Source organism: Medicago sativa, chromosome 4 (assembly GCF_051527215.1).
Source record: "Medicago sativa cultivar Bolivia chromosome 4, Bolivia_mono, whole genome shotgun sequence".
Taxonomy (NCBI): domain Eukaryota; kingdom Viridiplantae; phylum Streptophyta; class Magnoliopsida; order Fabales; family Fabaceae; genus Medicago; species Medicago sativa.
Genome location: NC_140752.1, coordinates 16,655,659 through 16,676,792, shown reverse-complemented (window position 1 = coordinate 16,676,792; position 21,134 = coordinate 16,655,659). Strand labels below are relative to the sequence as shown.

At 31.9% G+C, this 21,134-nt stretch overlaps 1 protein-coding gene across 5 annotated transcripts; it reads right to left on the bottom strand.

Annotated features, from left to right (window-relative positions):
• Positions 1 to 209: 209 nt before the first annotated feature.
• LOC146926777 (delta-1-pyrroline-5-carboxylate synthase-like) lies at positions 210 to 13,965 on the bottom strand. Of its 5 annotated transcripts, none has more exons than XM_085700271.1 (20): positions 13,710 to 13,965; positions 7,988 to 8,059; positions 7,565 to 7,668; positions 6,976 to 7,078; positions 6,717 to 6,878; positions 6,031 to 6,320; positions 5,387 to 5,537; positions 4,879 to 5,043; positions 4,636 to 4,713; positions 4,091 to 4,180; positions 3,776 to 3,862; positions 3,582 to 3,668; positions 3,407 to 3,503; positions 3,221 to 3,324; positions 3,001 to 3,076; positions 2,403 to 2,553; positions 2,234 to 2,302; positions 1,190 to 1,256; positions 1,031 to 1,101; positions 210 to 695 (listed from the first exon to the last, which is right to left on the bottom strand). In XM_085700271.1, exons 1-20 carry the CDS (start codon positions 13,887 to 13,889, stop codon positions 614 to 616), a joined length of 2,286 nt encoding a protein of 761 aa, XP_085556397.1. In that variant the 5' UTR covers positions 13,890 to 13,965; the 3' UTR covers positions 210 to 613. The 5 variants fall into 5 exon arrangements, with proteins under 5 accessions (XP_085556397.1, XP_085556398.1, XP_085556399.1 ...); XM_085700272.1 differs by having other exon boundaries at positions 6,031 to 6,308; XM_085700273.1 differs by lacking the exon at positions 13,710 to 13,965 and adding an exon at positions 9,079 to 9,234.
• Positions 13,966 to 21,134: the final 7,169 nt, after the last annotated feature.

Genomic DNA, 21,134 nt, shown 5'->3' with positions numbered 1-21,134 from the left:
CCGATTAGAGCATTCGACATCAGATTTGCAGCTTTCTAACTAGAGCCGTTCACTGAGATTTGAGCTCATGTTCTCCTATGGTGTTGAGGTACTTACTACTCAACCGGCCCAGAGTGATTTCTTACTGCATTTTGATCATCTTGATGTTATGTTAAAGAGAATTATTAGAAAAAGTAATGAAAGTGCACAGACATTGAGTAGTAGATATCATTGAAAGTAGCTCAATTATCAAGTATAATTCGGTCTAAAGGCATGAATACTGCTTAAAACAAATCCAGTTCTCTACAATAATAACTGGGAGAATAACCCTCCTCCACAATTATTCAACTTCGCTACGATATAGGAATTATATAATAACTGTCACAGCATAGCTGTTTTACAAACTTCGACTATTTTATGAAATACTAAGAACATAGCATACTACAACATTCACATGATTATTATCTTCTCCCCTTTGAACTTGCTCCAGGTAAGAAAAAGCCTCTGGAAAGGGGTAATAGCAAATATGCATGGCCAGCATCTCAGAAACTTTTGCTTATTAAAATCTATCAGACAGGAGATGCCGCTTTGATGATGTGAGCATATTAGCTTGAATTATTTGTGTACATGCCTATTATGCTTCTATTATCTGCTCTTTGTAGGTATAAGAGACTCCTCGATCACCATCGACTACCTGTCCACTCCCCCTCAATATCCTGCATTATATTATACCCACAAATCTAAAAATGAGCCGAGAAATGATCTTGTTATAGACTAGAATGCATAATCTTTGATATTGCACCCCCTTTTGTAATACACCTTATTTGAGGTTAAAAAAAGATAAAGTTATTGTGTGTGTGTGTGTGTGTGTTTCTGTTGGTTCATTACCCAAAAGGGAAATATTTAAGAATGAGATAATGATATATTGTGGAAAAATATTGTTGTATAGAAAATAGAAACATAGAACAGTCATAGAAAAAATATAAATAATTGCATTTTTTGTTTGGTTGAAGTTCTATTTTCTTTTCAAAAACAAAAACCACTTCCATACCATTTGTTTGTCAACAATCCCTCGACTCCTACAGGACCTCGAGCATGAATTCGACTTGTACTTATTCCAACCTGATCAAAATTTGAAGGAACCAAAAACATGAGAAAAATAAAATAACTATGACACTAATGACAATAGACTTTCTGGAAGATGCATTACCTCCGCCCCTAGTCCAAAACGTGCTCCATCACAAAACCGTGTACTTGCATTGTGGAATAGAGCAGCACTGTTTGAACATAAGCCAAAAATGGATATTTTAAACAACCAACCGTGTACTTGAAAACACATTAAAGCATGCATGCTACTAAAGGTTGGTATCCTTGATTCTTTATTGTGGTTACGAGATAAAATCCAAGGAATCTCAAGAAACTGATCATTCAGGACTAGATATGCGGTAGAAGTAGGTGTAAATGGGATACAACATGATATAAAATTTTCTGCAGGAGACAAAAACAAATGGATCATGTACTGGACAACAGTGATTTTGTGCAATTTACAGGCTCCAGAGGACCCTCGGGTCTATGGAATGATTTTAGGGGTAATTGTAAGGTAAGGTGAAGGATGGAAGGATAGAATAATTTACACAAGAATTAATAATCCAAACCATGCTTGATGACAAGGTCTTATGAGCTTAAATAGTATATACATGAGGCAGTATCCAGAAGCAATAAGCCAGCTATTCTGCAAGTTTAAGTGGTTTGGAGTTTGGCTTTCCTTAGTAAGATCTTAGGTTCGAGTATTCTAAATGGAAAAATGGTGCTAGAGGGTTTGATCCTATAATACCGTTTCCCTGGCTTATCTCGAATAAGTCAAGGTCGTTTTGACTAAAGGATACCAAGGGTCTAACAAAAGAAGAAGCTTTAAGCCAGAATTCAAGATTTGGCGGCAGGAAATAAACCTTATGTTTGCTGAGTTTGGGGAAAAAAAATACTAAAATTAGTTAGTTAAGCATCCATGATGTTTACTTCTTTTTACCTTTTCTAACTTAATGGGACAAAGTAAAAGGTTTATCAGATTATATAGATGGTAATAAAGCAAATTAGCAACTACTAATATTTGGATGACTTGAGAATAATGGATAAAACTTTGGGAAGTATGTGGTGATTGGGGGGAGGGTGATCCTTCCATCTTATCATGCTATGTCAGTGTAACTGTAGGAAGTAAAGGATAAACATGGTTACAGCCAAAAAAGAAAATACATACCTGTCAACTTGAGATAAGAATGTCTCAGCCACTTCAGAGTCTTCTGTGACAATGCACTCAGTATGAGCACTGCAGAAAAATCGAATAAAGCAACGGAAACCTTTTACACACTATAAAATTAGTGATAATGATAACAAAAATGAAAATTATTCCAAAGATTTGAACATGCCTTCCATGTTTATTTATGTGGTCAATGGCAGCAAAGACGTCCTCTACAATTTCAATTGTGCAAGCAAGTGAGCTGTACTCATGATGCAAAGAACTCGCTTCAGAAATATTTAGCACGGCACTAGCTTTTGGTCCACCATATATTTGAACACCTGCAAGCCATTTATCTTTGTTTATACATGTTTTCCCAATTTCGAGCAACTATGATCAACTTTCTTGCACAGTTACACCATGCATATTCAATCATCACAAAAATTGACTAGATTTAAACACAAAAAAAATAAATAAGGGAAATGTTAACCAGTGCCCCTGGGGCACTAGTTAAGGAATTATAAAAGGAAATGTTTTCTCGAAAATTGTGTATTTTACTTTTTAAAACTTGAAAAGGTGTTGTTTTTATTGTTGACTTTGCTTTTTATTTCCACTTTTAGCTGCTTAACTAGTGCCCCGGGGGCACTGGTTAACAAGACCCAAAAAATAATAGAACAGAGTTTTCATTTCAATTTGTATACTCCAATTATTCTTATAAAAAACAAACAAGAAAAATTCAATCTGAACCAGTGCTTTTCATATAAATCTATTTGGAAGTAAGGCCAAACCTTCACGTTGGAGTTCAAGGATAAGCTCATTAAGTCCACCATTACATGACAGATCCTTGTGTACAAGAAGAGTCTCCTAAGAATATCATGACATTATTTTAATGAGAACAGTCCATAATTCTATTCACATCACAAATACCAAGCAAGCAAAACCCAACTATCCGCAAAGAACATTTTTTACAGGGAGCAAAGCATTGCAAAGGATATGAATGCTAGTTACCATTGCATTGCAGGCTGCAGGATAATCAGTCTTTGCATCCCTAACTATCTGCTTTGCCATCTCAATATTAGCAGACTTGTCGACATATACATGACAAATTCCATCTGCGTAACAGAAAAAATATCAATAGAAGCCCTAGCTTATTTTACATGTCTTTGCATAGGGAACTTATATATGATACATTACCAGCATGACCAAGAACAGGGATTCTTGTTGACTCCTTGATTTGAGAAACAAGCTTATTACTGCCTCTAGGGACCACAAGATCTATCACATCATCAAGCTGTGGCAGAGTATAATTATTATTGAAAAATCATCGCACAAAAGTATAACTATGAGGATTTTCACTTGTAATATTTACCTTTAGTAGATCTGGAATTTCATCTCTTGAAGTCACAAGCCCAATAAGTTTGCCACTGACTGTATCTGGTATGGCTGAAGTAATGACCTACAAAAAAGAAGAAATATTTAAAGATGGAAACTTATTTATAACTAAAATGATGATCCAGATTGACCTGAAAAAGCTACAGCCTCAACTAAAATAAATAGGTAAACCTTGTGTAAGACCGCATTTGATCTTCGGGCTTCCTTTCCTCCTTTAAGTAATAAGCCATTCCCACTTCGAATTGCCAATGCTGCTATCTATTAATTAATTCAAACAAACAACTTATACATCAATAATATCCAAATTAACTAAACGGAGATATTGCATAAAATAAATGATATACCAAAATATGACAATATAATGAAACAACAATCAACTCATACTATCCTTCAAAAAAAACAATCAACTCATACTAGATAGTTATATTTGTCATGCTAAGTAAATTTTTAAAATGGAAGATGAATAAGGCAGGATGCCTTAAATACCTGAACAAGAGCATCAGGTCGAGATTCAAATATAATCAAGAGGACACCCAAAGGACAAGATATTTTCTCCAAAACGAGTTCGTCAGCTAGCTGGACACATAACAGCAATCAGAATTGTCAAAAATGAGTAAACTTATTTTTTTGGTAAAATCAGTCAGTAACTATATATTTTTTTATCTTAGTTCAAGATCAGTGAACATAAGTTTTAAAATCCATTTCAGAATTTGTCATTCAACCAATTACTGGAAAGATGTTACATCTGCCAAACACGTTAGAAGATATTACACATGTTACTGATGAGATGAATAAGTGTTTGAAGGACCAACATCTGTTGGTCCAAGTGACAAGGAGATCAGTTATGCTTATGTAAGATTTGGGATTCAATTCATTTGTGGATATAAAAATTAAGTTCGGGAGAGTTTTGCCGCCTCCTACGAGTCAACCTAGCTCGACTCGGATTATATCAAGGGTCTAGAGAAAAAATAATGGAGTTCGGAGGCTAAGAGACCCTTCTTAAAATGAAAGAAAAGGGGTTTTGATTTGACCTCAGTTCTCTTCAAAATCTGACCAATTGGTTCTTCCATATCTGCCAGCACACGCACAGACTTTGCAAGACTAGAGATCTGTTAAGTACAAAATCAAAGGTCAGACAAAACACATGCTTGCATTCATTAAAAACATGTTTTGGATTGTGATGAATAAGTGTTAGACAAAGAAAACAATCAAAATGTGGGTGTGGTATCCTTCAATTTTAACTCCAGTATATGCAACCAAATTTAAGTTCTTGCCTTCTCAGGCTTCAGTGTTAAACGTGATATCAGAGACTTGTCATATCCAGCTGCCACAGCATCAGCAACATCAGCCTGATTTTCAAGCATAATCGTATTTTGGTTTTTCTCCAATGCATCAGCCACTGCCAGCAATATTTTCCTCCTTTCTTCAGATTTTAGGGCCTGAAAGCCAAAAACATCAATGTAGTTCAAATGACTAACCTACATCAGTTCAATGTGCTGGGAATAACAAAGGCATTTAAACACTTATACTATTCCATCAAAGCTTGGTGTAAATATCCATATTAGTCCTAAAAAAGGTTTTCCTTACAAAACTTGTATTTCAAAAAATACAGATCAGTCACCAAGTTCATTCTCTGACCCTTTAGTTCTCCATGAAGGTGAAGGTGAATGTGATAATATTTTAAACCTTAATTGAGATAGTTTAGTGATAAAATTAATGTGTTTATGGGCTCATATTTGCAAGAACAATTAAGATGTTTTCTCATTATATAACTGTTTTTACCTGAAGTCTCCTAGAACTGTTACGTGCTGCGACGGCCATTTCATGCGCACTCTCTTCCTTTAAGTTTTTCCATAGATGTGCATCTCTATGAAAGACAGTGCCTATTTTCTCCCCTTGAAGCACTCGTATAATGTTGTCTGTGGCATAGCCACTGAAACAGAGTTGAAATACAATTTCAAAGTCAGTAAAATGTAAAACCCGAATGTGTGACTTGAACTAATCTCAGAATAATAGATTATTTTAGTGAGTATCAATAGTTGCAGAGTTTAATTTTAATACATGTCTGTGTAAAAGGTTTTACACTGTCAACAAATCACAACCACTCATATGTATGACTTTAGAAGTAATAAGGATTAAAGTCAAACATTTTTTATGATTTGATGGTTATGATTGATTGGCAGTGTCCAAAAACCTTTACACTAACAGTGTATGTAAAAAATCATATTTCTTTTTCCTTTTTCCCTAGAGTTACATGCACTATGACTATAGCATGATAGAAATGTGTATTTTATTTTGATAGCATAAAAGAAATGAGTATTATATCTACATGACATGATAAAAGTGAAATGAAAATAGCTACCTTCATTCTTCGGTACAAGCACTTCGCTATATATAATTGAAATACATCACAAAATGTTAAATACCTAGTTATAACAACAGGGATGCCAGCATGAGCAGCACAAACAGCAGCATTGACTTTAGCAGTCATACCCCCTCTGCCCAATCTTGATTTGTCTCCAAAAGTAATTTCTCTTTGATGTTTCTCTTTTATATATGTATGAATTAATTTTGAGTTTGGGTCACTTGGAGGACCACTATAAAGGCCCTCAACATCACTTAATAAAACTAAAAGGTCAGCTTTAAGTTCAAGGGCTAATAGACCAGCCAAACTGTCATTGTCCCAAAAAATACCAGAAGAATCCTGCAGGCAGTGCTTACAATTTAAGGAAATATCAAGTATTACAAAACCACCGTGACTAGACTATGTAGTCAAAAGCAAATTAAACATTTTAAATGTAAATAAATAGAGATAATTCAATGAAATGGGGTTAAATATATTTTTAATCACCATAAAATTGAAGGGGGGGAAAATTGATTCTGGTCCGTACAAAATGTTTTTCATTTTCATTCACACAGTAACAAAATTAGTGTTTTTAGTCCTCATCAGTCCCTTATTAGGAACTAAATGACACAATTGGCACGTGTTTCAGGGACTAAAACGGATAAAATACTGGTAGGGACTACAATCAATTTATTAATTTTTTAACAATTTTATGAGGACTAGAGATAGATTTAACCCGTTGAAATATTGCAAGAAGCCCTAGAATACCTCATATGGTGCCTTCCTAGTACTAACAGCATCATTTTCATTGAAAATGGGGATGACCTTCGATTCTAATAACGAGGTAATTGTGTCGGATAGTTGTTTTCTGAAACCTGAATCCCTAAAAAACCCATCATTCACTAGAAGTTGTGAGGAAGTCACATCTAGCTGCATAAGGATAATCTTGTATCAGCATCAATATGGAAAAAGAATTTTTATTAAAAGAAAAAAAAAAACTGATAAGCAAACCAAGTTTTGATTCCACCTGGCTAAACATAGTATCATACAGAGCCATAAGACTACTCTGCCCAACAGCTGCACATGCTTTTCCATCAAGGTCACCTTGTGGCTTTTGAAGATCAGAAAAGCTGCATAACAAGCAAGTAAACAATGTGTCAGGTTTGTCATTCTTATTCTCTATCATTAGTTACACTCCTATCATTAGTTACACTCCAACACTAATTAGTATAAGCCTGTTTGGTTAATATTTTTCTATATGCAAAGAGGAAAGCTATGCTTTGCAAGACCTCGAAATCGAGAACAAACAAGTTAACATGTGCCTTAACTCCTTCAAGCCTTTATCAGTCTAATCTAATCCTTATTCAGAAATCGGGGTTCAAAGATTGAAAAGGAAGCTTGCTGAAGTAGGGAATATCAAAGTTAATGACTTCAAGTTATGTTTAAGACAAATATTCTTCCTTTCTCTACTATTGCACGAAAACTCATACTTTTTAAAGCATCGCCTAAAGTTGAAGTGTTAGCTCTTTTTTTTCAAACTAAAGTAATGAGAGTATGAAAACCATTATCGGCTGGAAATATGATCCATGTCATTGAAGAAAGTAATTTATACAAACCTGCTATTTGCCAATTTGCGGTATCGAAGTCTTTGTCTGCCAAGACCAACAGCACCTGAAGTCACCAATATAACTTCATAGCCTTGAAGGTTTAGTTCTTTAAGCTGCAACAATTTCATGGGAAAGACGTACTCAGTAACAGAACAATAAAAGAAAAAAATGCACACAAACAAGTACATAAACACATAAGTTTTCTTTTCGTCCATTTCTTCGAAATTGATAAACAGTTTAACTAAGCACAATTTAATTAACACTTATTTAACAAGATATCATAGGAAGTTTAATTAAGTGCTTATGTCATGAAATAAGTCTTAACAAGTTCTAAATAAGCTCTTCCAAGCACTCCTTTGTTCTTAAACTGAAATTATGTGCAATTTATGAACTTATATATACAATCAATGTCATACAAATATATACACATACCTGCTCACATAGAGCTCCAAGTCTGCCCAGTGCTAATCTTCCATCACTTCGAGTGACAACAGCTGTTCCAACCTTCAATAAAGAAAATCGAACAAACAAAAACATTGATTACAATAAAATCGAGAAATCAAATATTTGTATCATAAGTTATAGCATTTATACAATAATGATTTTAAAAATTCCATTTTTCAATCAAAACTAATTTTACTTTTAAAAGGAGCACATTACTTGACAAAAGAAAATATAAATAAGGTATAACCCACATGACACTTGCATGGATTCACTCATTTACGCTATTGCAAATTTGGATCATGAAATTTTAATTAGACAGTTCATATTATGACTTAGGCCCTGTTTGGATAAACAACTTCTTTTGCAGCTTATAGCATAAGTGCTTATGAATACAAGATAAAAAATTTAATTTCATTATAATCTATAAGTTGTTTCCATAAGCTATTCTAGAGAGCTTATGGAAATAAGTTGAAAATAGCTTATGAACATGTCATAAGTTGTTTTCATAATAAGTCAATACGTGCCTGCGTAACTATGTTGATTACCGGAAATCTAGGTACATAATTTATGCACCAATGTAGAAAAAAAATGCAATAACAAAATCAAAAGTAAAAAAGCAAAGTAAGTTTAAAATCAAAGAAAATTAATAGAACTTAACACATCACGTGATTTTTCGTCAAAAAAAAAAAATCTGATATATCCTTTTCCACTATACATTACATCATTATAAAACACAATTCAGAAAGGAAAAAAAAAAAGGATTAATTAAATTCACGTTCATCTTCCTATACAAAACCGATTAATCTGTTTCAGTATACATTTTCCAAATTCCAAAATTATGATCGATAAAAAAATTTGAACAAAAAGTTCGTTACAACAGAATGCATTTTTATCCATAATCTATAATAACAATTAATAATAACATTTAAGTTAATTTGATAAAACAAGAAAAACGATGATGATGAACATTGATCATGCTAATCAGTGTTCTTGAATGACACTGATTAAGCAATAATCAACAATAAAAAAGTGATTAAATATTGAAAAAATGATGAAGCATTGAATTAGCGAGTCTGAACCTTGACGATAACACGATTGACAGAAGAGACGAAAGCTCGAGTTGGATCCATGGAGTTTGTTCAAAGGAACGCAATGACTGAGTCAAGATGAACGAGTTACAATGAACACTGTGAGAAACGGAGAGACCCGAGTTGCGAAAAACGAGAGTTTCGAATGGGAAAATGGTGAAAGCGGGAGAGGGAGATATATAGGAGTTGAATTGCAGTAGATGTGGGGTCCACGAATCACGGATGTTTACTTCTTTGTTTATTATTGGTACGATACTCTGACCACCTCCCATTCTCGTGGACTTCTCTTATTTGTTACACTATTTACTGAATCCTACTCCCTTCGGTCTCAAATGTAAGAAACTTTTCACTTTTTAGATTCATTTAATAAATGATGTATGTGGTCTATATTATAGACCACATATATCATTTATTGAATGAACTTAAAAAGTGAAAAGTTTCTTACATTTGAGACCGGAGGGAGTATTTATTATATGTAACACAAACGTGGTTGATCATGGAGGTAACGGTTTTGGTTTGAATCGGTTTTAGTAAAAATAATGTTCGAACCGATGAATTGATGAAATTTTCATAAGTTTGGTTTGGTTTTCATTGTTCTTAATAAAAGAAACTGAATCAAACTAGTCGGTTTGGTTTGATTTGAATCGATTTGTAAAAAAATTTCATATTCTCATAAATTTGTATTTCATGCATGCAACATAATCAAATATTTCATGGAACATTACTCCATATTTTGTTTTCCATTTTCTATATTTTTCAAACAACTATGTATAACTAACATGAAAACACTAACAAAGGGATGGATGATCCAGATGGTCAGGTGATAGATAAGAAAATGATAATGATGATGATGATAGGAGAAAGTGAATGGATTAAGGATATTTTATGTTGGGCTTTAATTGTGCACCTAATCAAAAGTGTGTGTGAGGAGGGATACTATTAGTAAAATCGGGAGTTGGTTAGCATCAGTTTCGGTTCATTGGTTCTTTAGATCTCAAAATAAAAAACCAAACCAAATTAGATCGGTTTAGGTTGATTTGGTTTTAAATTGAACTAGACAAAGTCGACTATTTTTTTTTGTCTGGTCCAGTTTGAATTTTCGATTTCATCGATTTGGTTCGAACGGTTTACACCACTACTGCCGATAGAAGATTAGTTTGGTGTTATGCATGTATGGATGGCCAAAATCAACAAATATAATTATGTTTGATTATTTCGTTTAAAAAAATAAATAGGTGCCAGAGGTGTCCATGTGAGTATTGTGTTCATACATATGTGACTACTTCATAGTTTAGTTTATATAGTTCAAGTAGTAAAGGCTACTCATTTAAGTGGTTGGAGTTTGATTTTTTTTTTTTCAATGAGTAATGGAGTAATGATATTTGTAAAGGCTTAAGTGGTTCAAGTATGTTAATTATTAATGGAGTAATGATATTTGTATAACTTTGACTAATTTTGAGACGGTTTTCCTCTTCTTTCTTTTTATTGGTCAAGAGCATTCAAAACAAAAGAGAAAGTAAAAATACAAGAAGAATATAATTATCAAAAGAGTAGTGATATATGTACAACCATTTGTGACAACTTTGATGACAACTTATATTTTCTCTCTTCTCATTGATCCAAAACAATAGAGAGAGAGAGAGAGAGAGAGAGAGAAAAAATAAGAGAGAGAATAAAAATATAATGTGAGTATGAGAGAGGAAGTTGTCAAAAAATTGTCATAAAGTGGTTGTACAAATATCATTTCTCTTATCAAAAAGTTGATGTAAAATGATTGCACACACACACATATATATATATAGGGTTATGATAGAAGACACCTTTTGTGAAGGTGTCTTTTATCAAGTTACTCTATGGGCATTTGTTAAAAGACACCAACTACTTTTTATGAAGGTGTCTTTTATCAAAATTATAACTAAAAAAGTGAAAATCACACCTTGAGGTGTGACTTGATAAAAGACACCACACTACTTTTTATGAAGGTGTCTTGTAACATAACCCATATATATATATATATATATATATATATATATTTTCTTTTGTCTAATGATCTTAGATACTCTCTTTGTAACCGAACAAGAAAAGGGCTATCATATTTTTTTTAGTACTCTTATATTTTATTGGTCGTATGACACTAGTTAACATTTTTTTATTTTATTTTAGGAGAAAAATGGTATAATAATAGGATCTAATCAAATGATTGTCCTTGCATAAATGATTAAACAAATTGATTGTCCTTGCATAAATGATTAAACAAATTAGGTGAAAAATGGTATCATAATAGGATCTAATCGAATGATTGTCCTTGCATAGATGATTAAACAAATGGCTTAATTGCATTTTTGGCCCCCTATCTTTCCAAAACTTGCGGTTACAGTCCCCTAACTAATTTAAATACAAAACAGCCCCCTAAGTATTGAATCTTTGGCAGTTTTGGCCCCCCAAGGCCAAAAAGAAAATTAAAAAAATGACACGTGGCACCTCATTTAGGGCGCCACGTCAGCGTTGGGGGCCAAAACTGCCAAAGATTCAATACTTAGGGGGCTGTTTTGTATTTAAATTAGTTAGGGGGCTGTAACCGCAAGTTTTGGAAAGATAGGGGGCCAAAAGTGCAATTAAGCCTAAACAAATACTACTCCCTCCGTTTCAAAATGAGTGTCGCTTTAGCCAAAAAAATGTGTTTCAAAATGAGTTTCGCTTTCAGTTTCCAATGCAATAATAACTTTTTCTTTTCAATTGTACCCTCCAATTAATACTCTGCACACTACTTCCAAAGTATTACTTTTAAAACTAACCAATAGTTAATAAGGATAATTTGGTAAAATAACCATTCTCTTTCTTTTAATCATTGCATTTCTTAATATATGTGTAAACACCTAAAACGACACTCATTTTGAAACGGAGGGAGTACATAATAATAACTAATTTTTTATTAGTTTATAATTAAGAATCTACTACACACATACAAGCTGGTCCCACTATATGAAAGACATATATCAAAGTTCATACAATTGACACCTGTTTTAGATTATCTTTAGAAAAAGAGTTGTGTTATTTGAACATCCATATATGTGTCAACTTTTGTGACAATCAAAATTTTTCAAAGAAAATTAGATATTGGCACAAAAATCAAAGCAATAGAGAGAGAAAGTAAAAAGATAATGTGAGTATGAGAAAAAAAGTTGTCAAAAAAAGTTGTTCAAATATTATTTCTCTTAGAAAAATGTCCAAAATCTTAAATAAAAATGATATATGAACAATCATTTAACGTTAATGTTTGTAATAATTTTCTCTCTTATATTCACATTATATTTTTTAATTTATCTTTTTATTGTTTTAATTTCGGTGTCAATACTTATTTATTTTGTAAATTTATAATTGTCTTAAAAATTGTCATATAAATAATTGTTTAAATAACACACAATTAAATCTAAAAATATAATATCTTGAATTGTTGTATGGCACCTGACACAAATAAGTCCACCTGCGGCTCCATGTGCCGCATAAAGTAACCCATGTTCTCTCTTTTTCATTAGTCATTAAAGAAAAAATATATTTTTTATTAGACAAAGTTTGTATATTTTTTTTTGAATAAAGTTAAATTAGCCCAACTAAATTGGTATTGGGGAATCGAACTTGAGACTTTGAGTAAGATCACATTTCCAAGTCACAAACCAATACCACCAATTATAATATGACCAAAACTATAACATGACCAAAAGCAATTTATATCTCTTTTTTCTTAACCATCCAATTTTCGCAAAGATTTATAGTAAGTGGAGTCTAGACAACGAATAGTATGATCAATATATTCCGAGAGTCAAAATTTGAAAAAAGAAGTTTTTTTATTTGATACTAATTAATAATTATATAAAAAGAAGTTTTTTAAGGCTAAACTTACAAATAACTTTCGAAGAAGTCCAATTTGAACAAAATTGTAATACTTTGATAAATACATCAAGTTGATCAAATTCTAGCAGCATGTTATTATTGATCGTTATAGGCAAGTCTTATAATATTTTCTGTTGCAACATGGTTTGTAAAACCTATGTTGGAAATTAATTCCATCCTTTCATAATTTAGGAAGAGGAGGTGTCGTACCCGTATTTGTCCAAAGAAAGTATTAGAGGCCACACACTTGTCTAAATTAAATAATCATAGACCACACATCATACATGGTTATATACGGCCAAAAATTTACATATTTTTATTGTCATTTTGGTCCATGTTAGTGTCCTTCCGTTATAATTGATCTTAGTATCATATTAGAGTACTCTTAATACATTATAGTAGGATATCGATATAGTTGGAGATGTGTTGTTTTATTTTAGGGACGTTGTGGTTGATAGTCTGCTTTCACAATTTTAGACAATGTCACAAAAGTCTTAAAGAGAGCGTTTTAGTCTGCAATTCATCTCAGTAATCTCTTCGATGACCGAAAATAATTTTAAACTATTTTTTAACTATTGTTCCAACACATATACATGTTCTTGATGCAGTCAAATTGCAAAAATATCTCTCAATATGCCTTTTATTCATTGATGTTTCTATATTTATGATGATACACTCAAGGATTATAATGATAAAGAAAATAAAGAAATTGATGAAATCATGAGTAGTACCTTAACAATCAAACGCTTAACCTTGTTGACAAAGGCTCTTGAAGGATCCATGTTGCTCAAATCCTCAGTTTCAGTAATCAAGTTAAGGTGATTTGTTATTCCATTACCATTAGTAAGGGGTACCTCAATAGGTTTGGTGATGGTGGCAAATTTGGCAAAGCCATTTTGCAAAACTTCCATTGTTTTTTCTTATGAGTTTTGCTAGTTTAATGAGGAGAAAGGTGAATGAAAGAAAGTAGTGATGATGTATTGATGTGAGCTTTAGTTTAGAAAGACAAGGGCTTTTAAAGGCACTGGATTTTGAGGTTTGTCCTTTACTAACTAGAATTTTTGACTACTATTGGCTTATCTCAGCCATGAATAATTTTTTTTTTCTATTTTTTTATATAAAAAAACAATTGAATTACTGAGTAACACGGCATATAATATATTTTGTTGACTTTTATAAGTTTAGAGGTATATACTATTGCAATAATATATTGGTAAAATTACGTTTATGGTCGTTCTCGTGAGCTAAAACTTAATTCAGAGATAATGTATAATATATACAAGGTCAAGGTTCGAATCTCGTACACCCCACTTTTCCACGTTGACATTTAGGTGATGAATCATGAGATCTCATATCAGAGATGATGCATTGTTTTTGTTAGGAAAACTTATTGTTATGACGTTAGAGTAAAGAGAACAAAAAACAGAATTGGGAAAACTAACGATAACACCATTCTGCTTTCTACATTTCCATATATACATATTTAGGACAACTACAAGGGCTCAATTACCATTAGTAGAATATTGAATTGCCACTCAAACTTTTCACAATTCAATTCTTCTATTGACACAACTTTGATCAAGCTTCTCTCAACTTTTTAAACTTGTCAATTTCACTCTTCAATGGCTTTGTTACGTATTCAACACTTACAAGTTTTAAACTATGATATTAATTGATATGCAGATATTTCTAAGATTTTTTTTTTACAAATCATACTCCCTTCATTCAATTGGTTCTTAAAATATCTCTGTAAATATCTATATTCAACGAGTATATGCATGTCCGATTAAAAGTTAGACTACTAGTGTATACAAAATTAAGTCCTTAAACTATACCCACAAAAATATTTAAAAAAAAACTCATAATTCACGTGTTTGTCACAGGGTTAAAATCATAAACTCGTCACTCACACACCAAGTAATTTTAGATTTAGCCAAATTGAGTATTTGACCCAAACTATGAAAATAAAATCAAAATAAACACTTAGTGACGGCGCTTAGGATTGAGAGGATCGACTTGTACTCATAAACACCCTTAATTTCAATTACATAAATCAATTCCTATCATTTCGATCAAATGATTTTAGTTCCTATAATAACTCTATATTTAATTGCAAACCCACTTGGATTGGCCTGATGGTATTGGCTTGGGTCTTGGGAGTGTGCTCCTCCGCAATGTCTCAGGTTCGATTCTCTCCGGTAAAAATTTGAATGGGCTATTTAGCTTGAATGGACTATTTAGCTTCTTAATTCTTAATGCTTCTTAAGCTTGAATGGGCTATTTAGCTTCTTAATTCTTTAAAAAAAAAAAAAAAAACTCTATATTTAATTGCTTTTAGAAATGTTCATCTAATTATTCATAAAAAACAAAATTAATGTTCATCTAAGCATCATTTTTTTAATGTTTCAAGAGTATCAAATGACATAATCATGATTTTTAACTTCAATCATGATTTTGACATGCTTGATATGATTTTTTTTTTGAAGGAATGCTTGATATGATTTTGACATGCTTGATACATTGAAAAATATTGTTGTGATATAATTGAAAACTTATTTCATTTAATCTTTTTATCTCAATGAAATTTCAATTAGAAAGACACGTCCAATGTAAGGTCGGAGAGAACCACTAACATCATTGAAGATTTACAATAAAATTTATATATAACCTACCAATTACGAAATTTCAGACTAGTACTCAAGTCACAAGTCATTGTTGGAGTTAGTAGGATTGTCTAACAATTTGTGCCAACCACAATTGGAGAAAACTGATTTTTACAAATAAACTAATTGAAAATATTATTATTTTTGGATAGATAGACGAAAAGATAATAGTCATTGAAAATTCACACAAATAAGTAGACGAGCCGTGATTCGAATCTCGATCACGAAATTCGGCCTAGCAATTTTGACATTTTTATCATGTGGCGCTTCTACACATTATTTTTCTTTCTAATGACAATCAATGTTATATATTCCTTTTGTTACATAAAAAATCATGATTATATACAATAAACCTTGTTATAAAATTTTCCCAAAAATATTGTTATAAATTATAAATTAAAATTAACAAAATTTTAGTATAATAATCCAATTTGATTGATTGAAAGTATACACGGACATAAATTAACCAATTAAAACTATATGAACAAAGATCACACATTGGTAAAATTACGTGGACCAAAATTATGAAGTATATAAAATATTATCATGTTGGTGGATTAAGCTTAACAGGTTGCAGCTTATGGTCAGGAATGTCCTCAAGGTCGAGTTTATAATCCAAATGAACAACCATATCTCGTCTACATTATCAAGGAAAAAGAATAAAGTCTATAATGCAACGTTTGAAAAGGAGTGATCAGGGTATCCTCAGGATCACCGTCTGTGTTCCCTATTTCTAGGTTTGAGTGAGATTCATCAGGTATGTCACACTCCCTAAGATTCCTAAAAGCATTAAGGCTTTTGCATATAAAAATTAAATAAATCTCTTAAAATAACTGAAATAAAAACTTGCATTAAATTGATCTGACAAACAAATAGAGGTTCATCGTAGAATCCTACACAGTTAGAGTTTAGTTACTCATGGTAATTAATAACAAATTACAAAAAAAATAAAACATTCTCTATAGACAAAGCTTTAGGAGAAAATTCTCCCTTGATGCTCCTACCGTTTGCCTTCCCCTTTATGGAGTGAGCCAACGCTTCCAGGCCTATTTGCATAGACCCAATCCAAAACAACCAAAATCTAACATTTAGGTTATTTACTCGCAACACACCCCCTCCCTGCGGGGGGTGCTCGAAGCTAGACGGAGACCCGTTCAAACCTAAACGGTAACGTCTCCCCCACGCTCCCACTAATATCGCTCAACGGTTACAATTTCCATGAATCCTTAAACGTCGAACCCTTACATATGCCTTACAACTACACTTGCACCTCCACACTATATAAAGGGGACTCTTAGCAGTCCCCCAAGGTTAGATTCTCTCTAGTCTCATAATCCCTCTTTTATACTCAATACTGACTTGAGCGTCGGAGTGTCTGCAGCTGCAGGTACACACCACTCTGCCGTTCTAGTCCAGAGAACCACTCACAAGCACCGTCTAGCACTGCATCGGCAGTCATCTTCTGATCAAGTACGGTCACCTCTAAAATTTACTGTACAATTACTTGTAATAAATCAATGTTTACTCATTCAAAATTAATTTTCATCATCACATAGAGGGTAAAAAAAGTACATTTAAGTCATTATAAATTAAAGTAAGATACAAATGAAAGACTTTTTCCAATGAAAGAAAAAACATATTGTTTTCGTACGGGCCAAAACCCATTTTAAGTAGATCTCTGGCCCAAAAGCCTAAACACTAGCGTGATCCCGCAATGCATAAAAGGATAACCCCTGATCAAATCACCATCCTATAATAACTCTCAGACGATGATCCTTAAATTATGTCAAGATTCACAATTTACAACCGCCTTCAAGCGTCGTTCTCTTCACACCTCACCTGTAAAAGCTATCTAACTCAGATAAATGCAACATTCTCTAATTCTAGTTAAACTTTTGAATCTCCTAAATCGATCTCTTATTTAAACATTGAAGTCCTTGTAGATTTATCATCCCCATAAAATAGCAACGCGGTCCTCCACCGCAACAAATTAGCTTCGAACGTCGACATCCATCCGTCCCTATCACTATATTAATCTCTAATAATAACCCAATTATTATTTTAAGATAAAGAACTTCAACAGCAATCAATGAACTATTTTTATGAGTCCTAGCATAGCATGTTAAATGTTATCTAAATTCGTAAAAGTTATCATCATTCTTTAGAAAATTATGTGAGGAATCGCCACGTCTCTTAGTTTCTTAAACAAAACGACAACCATTGAGAGATAGTACCATTTGTGTTGCAAAAAAACACAAACGATGTTTCACTTTCTATAGCGACATATCTTGGTTTATTAAACCGCAAACACTGAAAATAATTGCAATCCATTAGATCTTTGCCACGCTACTAATACGGCACGTGAGGTACCTAATCCAACGGTGGAAAAGTGTTTTATTAAGCTATGGTTCTTTGATGTACCACGTGCATTCCATACATAAATTAGGGTTTGCCACGACCCGTGATATGTACGTTCACTTTGTTTTTTTTTTTTTTTTTTTAGGGTTTCATGTCGATTTCCAGAAGCCACATGGTGTTCTGGTCGTTTGTCATTTCAACTGTGGAGAGAGTGTGTCGTTTTCATTACTATGTTTTTTTAGAAACCGAAAGCATCTTTTTGCAACACGAAATGGATTTTGATTTGAGAATGTTACGTTTATGCTTTGGTGTGGTGTTTTGCATTATAAATTATATAGTATAATAACTTATAATTCCATCCCTGTAGAGAAGCATTTCACGACTCTTACAACAACCATTCCCCATAATAATAAGATAATAGTATGTTAGCAAAGATAAACTCTATTTATATAATTAATTATTAAATATGAAAATGAAAATCACAACTGTTTATTTTACAAGGAAATTAGTATTGTTTATATATATATATATATATATATATATATATATATATATATATATATATATATATATATATATGAGATCAGGTGAAAATAGTAGTTGAGTTGAGTTTAATAATTAATATGTAAATGGTCTTAAACTAAAAATTCGATTTCTTTTTTGGTTTAACTTCTGGTTCTCAGAAGAAAAAAAATTGATGATATGGAGTTCGATCGAGGTAACTAAAATTTGAACAATAATTGTTTCACTGAAATCATACTCATGTTCTCCTGAATAATTCATCATTAGTGGAGCTCACTGATCACTTAAACCTTATAATTAAAAATTCAATTTGAAGACTGACCAAAAAAAAAAAAATTCAATTTGAAGAAGACAAAAAAAAATCCACAAAGAAGAAAACAAATCTCTTTTGAAAGAAGAAAAAAAACAAATCTTAAAAAGCATAGGTGGAAACAAGTTATAGAAAAGGTAATCATATTTAAACACGATTTTCACATGATACCATGTTTTTTTTCTTTTTTTGAGTTATGAAGAAAAAGAAACGAGAAGGGTGACCATATTTTTCCAGTATATTACTTTACTATTTTTTATTAGAAAAACTAGATTATTTTCCTTACAAGATGGTGCCAAGTGTGTCAAATAAGGAGAAGTTTTCTTCCTACCAAATGACCTCTTGTGAAAGTGGCTTAGATTTATTTTCATTTATTCAAGCAAGTGTAAGACCACAAATAAAACAAATCATATAGTTGTCCGTAAGTTCAATTCTAAACAGATGTGGTGACAATTGATGTCGTGGGGTATCATTACAAACTTGCAATATTCCTCTTCTATGCACTTAGTATATATAAAAAGAATTGAAAAAATAAATATTGGTGACTATAAATAAACTTTGTTTTGCTCCTTAAAAAATGTTATTAATTTTTATTGAGGTTGTTAGTTTCTCTATTGAATGAAAGATGTTATTAATCTTTTTGTAAAAAAACTAATGTAAAAAAAAAATTCACAATCTAATAAAGGATATATAAAAATATATAACTATAATTTTGTTGCATTGTTAGTGTAAAATAATTTGCATTCTCAATTAAAAAAATCAAATCAATCATTTATATTTGTGATTTTAGAAATAACTATGATAGGAGTTAAGGGTCTTCTAATATGGACCAACCGGTAAAAATAGACCATGATATTTTCCATAAACATTAATAAAATATTACATTTTTTCCCTCTATTTTTTACTAAAATTGATGATGTTCCATCTTTGAACCATTTTGTAGGGTTCCGAAGTTAAACGCTTATATTAGATGGACCCTTAAAGTTAAACACATTTAAATATTTGTCAATTATATTGATTGACACTATAAGAAGTGTTTAAAATGATAGTGTATATGAAATAAAAACTAATATCATATGTCAATAATTCAATTGATTGATTGCTCAAAAAATAAAGTAATTCAATTGATTAAACTTAAAACTGAATCCTTCACGACTATCGTGGTCTAGTATGTTAAGCTGTTGTCATTACATTCCATTTTCTTTAGATAGATATAATAGAATGACAATAATAATTTGAATAAAAGATTTCAGGTTCAAACTCAGGTTACATTGTCCACCTTAACAACTTTGCCATGTCAATTGAGTTAGAATTTATAGACAATTATATTTTCTTTTCAATCAACTTAAGTATCTACAAGCAATTTTAGAGGCAATTGATTTGGAGAATGAATAATGTAGAATTCATTAACACATATTTTTAAACGCACTATTTTATTGGTTAAAATTTATATGGGTTTAGTTAAACTATGTTGATCCCATTTAAATTTTCATGCGCACTGGCTAAGAAAAGAATCAGGGTCCCCACAAGTGGACGTTGATATTGGTCTCCTCAGATTAATCGGTTTTTGTATTGGATACTGAGTTTTTTAAAAAAATGACAAATTGTCAACTAATTATGGTTAAGACACTTGTTAAGAGATACTCCCTCCGTCTCACAATAATTGTCTCTTTACCATTTTTTTTTTTCTCAAAATAATTGTCACTTTAGAATACTAATGCAGCATTTATTATTTTTTTCCATTATTATACCCTTATTTATTGAATTTCATCCAACTTAACTACTCCACTAACTACAATTAATAAGGGTGTTTTAGTAAATGATACTAATTTTACCATCAAAATCAACACAATTAATCATTTCCTTAATATCCGTCTATAAACCTTAAACGATTATTATTTAGAGACGGAGGGAGTATTTAAACTATCTAGCACCTATGCCAAATCATATCATATTAATTAAAATTCCATTTGGTGGTTACGGTCACGGTTTCTTTTCTGCCCAAATGCTTGGTACAAATGTGGAAAACAGATCAAGAACTGAATATGTGATTCTTTTCATCTTTTAATAAAAAAAAACCCTCTTCTTTTTGGCGTGACTTGATTGGTGGCGACCTCTATTATTGACTTGGGTTGATGGTGATAGAGTCAAGCTCATGTTATTGTTATTTTTCTAATGATAATCATTATGCTTTATGATTATTTTTTTTTGAAGAAATCAAAATGGAATATATTAACAGCGGCGGTGTAAGCTCCTAAGTACAAGGTGTACCAGAGAAAACACCCCGAAAAGCAAACAAACAG

Bases quoted from the DNA above. Each gene is read 5' to 3' on its own strand.
- LOC146926777 (XM_085700271.1), bottom strand. From the start codon at position 13,889: ATGGAAGTTTTGCAAAATGGCTTTGCCAAATTTGCCACCATCACCAAA. The intron at 6,879-6,975 runs GTGGAATCAAAA...ATCCTTATGCAG, and splicing joins ATGATACTATGTTTAGCCAG to CTAGATGTGACTTCCTCACA. The intron at 1,102-1,189 runs GTAATGCATCTT...AATTTTGATCAG, and splicing joins GTTTTGGACTAGGGGCGGAG to GTTGGAATAAGTACAAGTCG.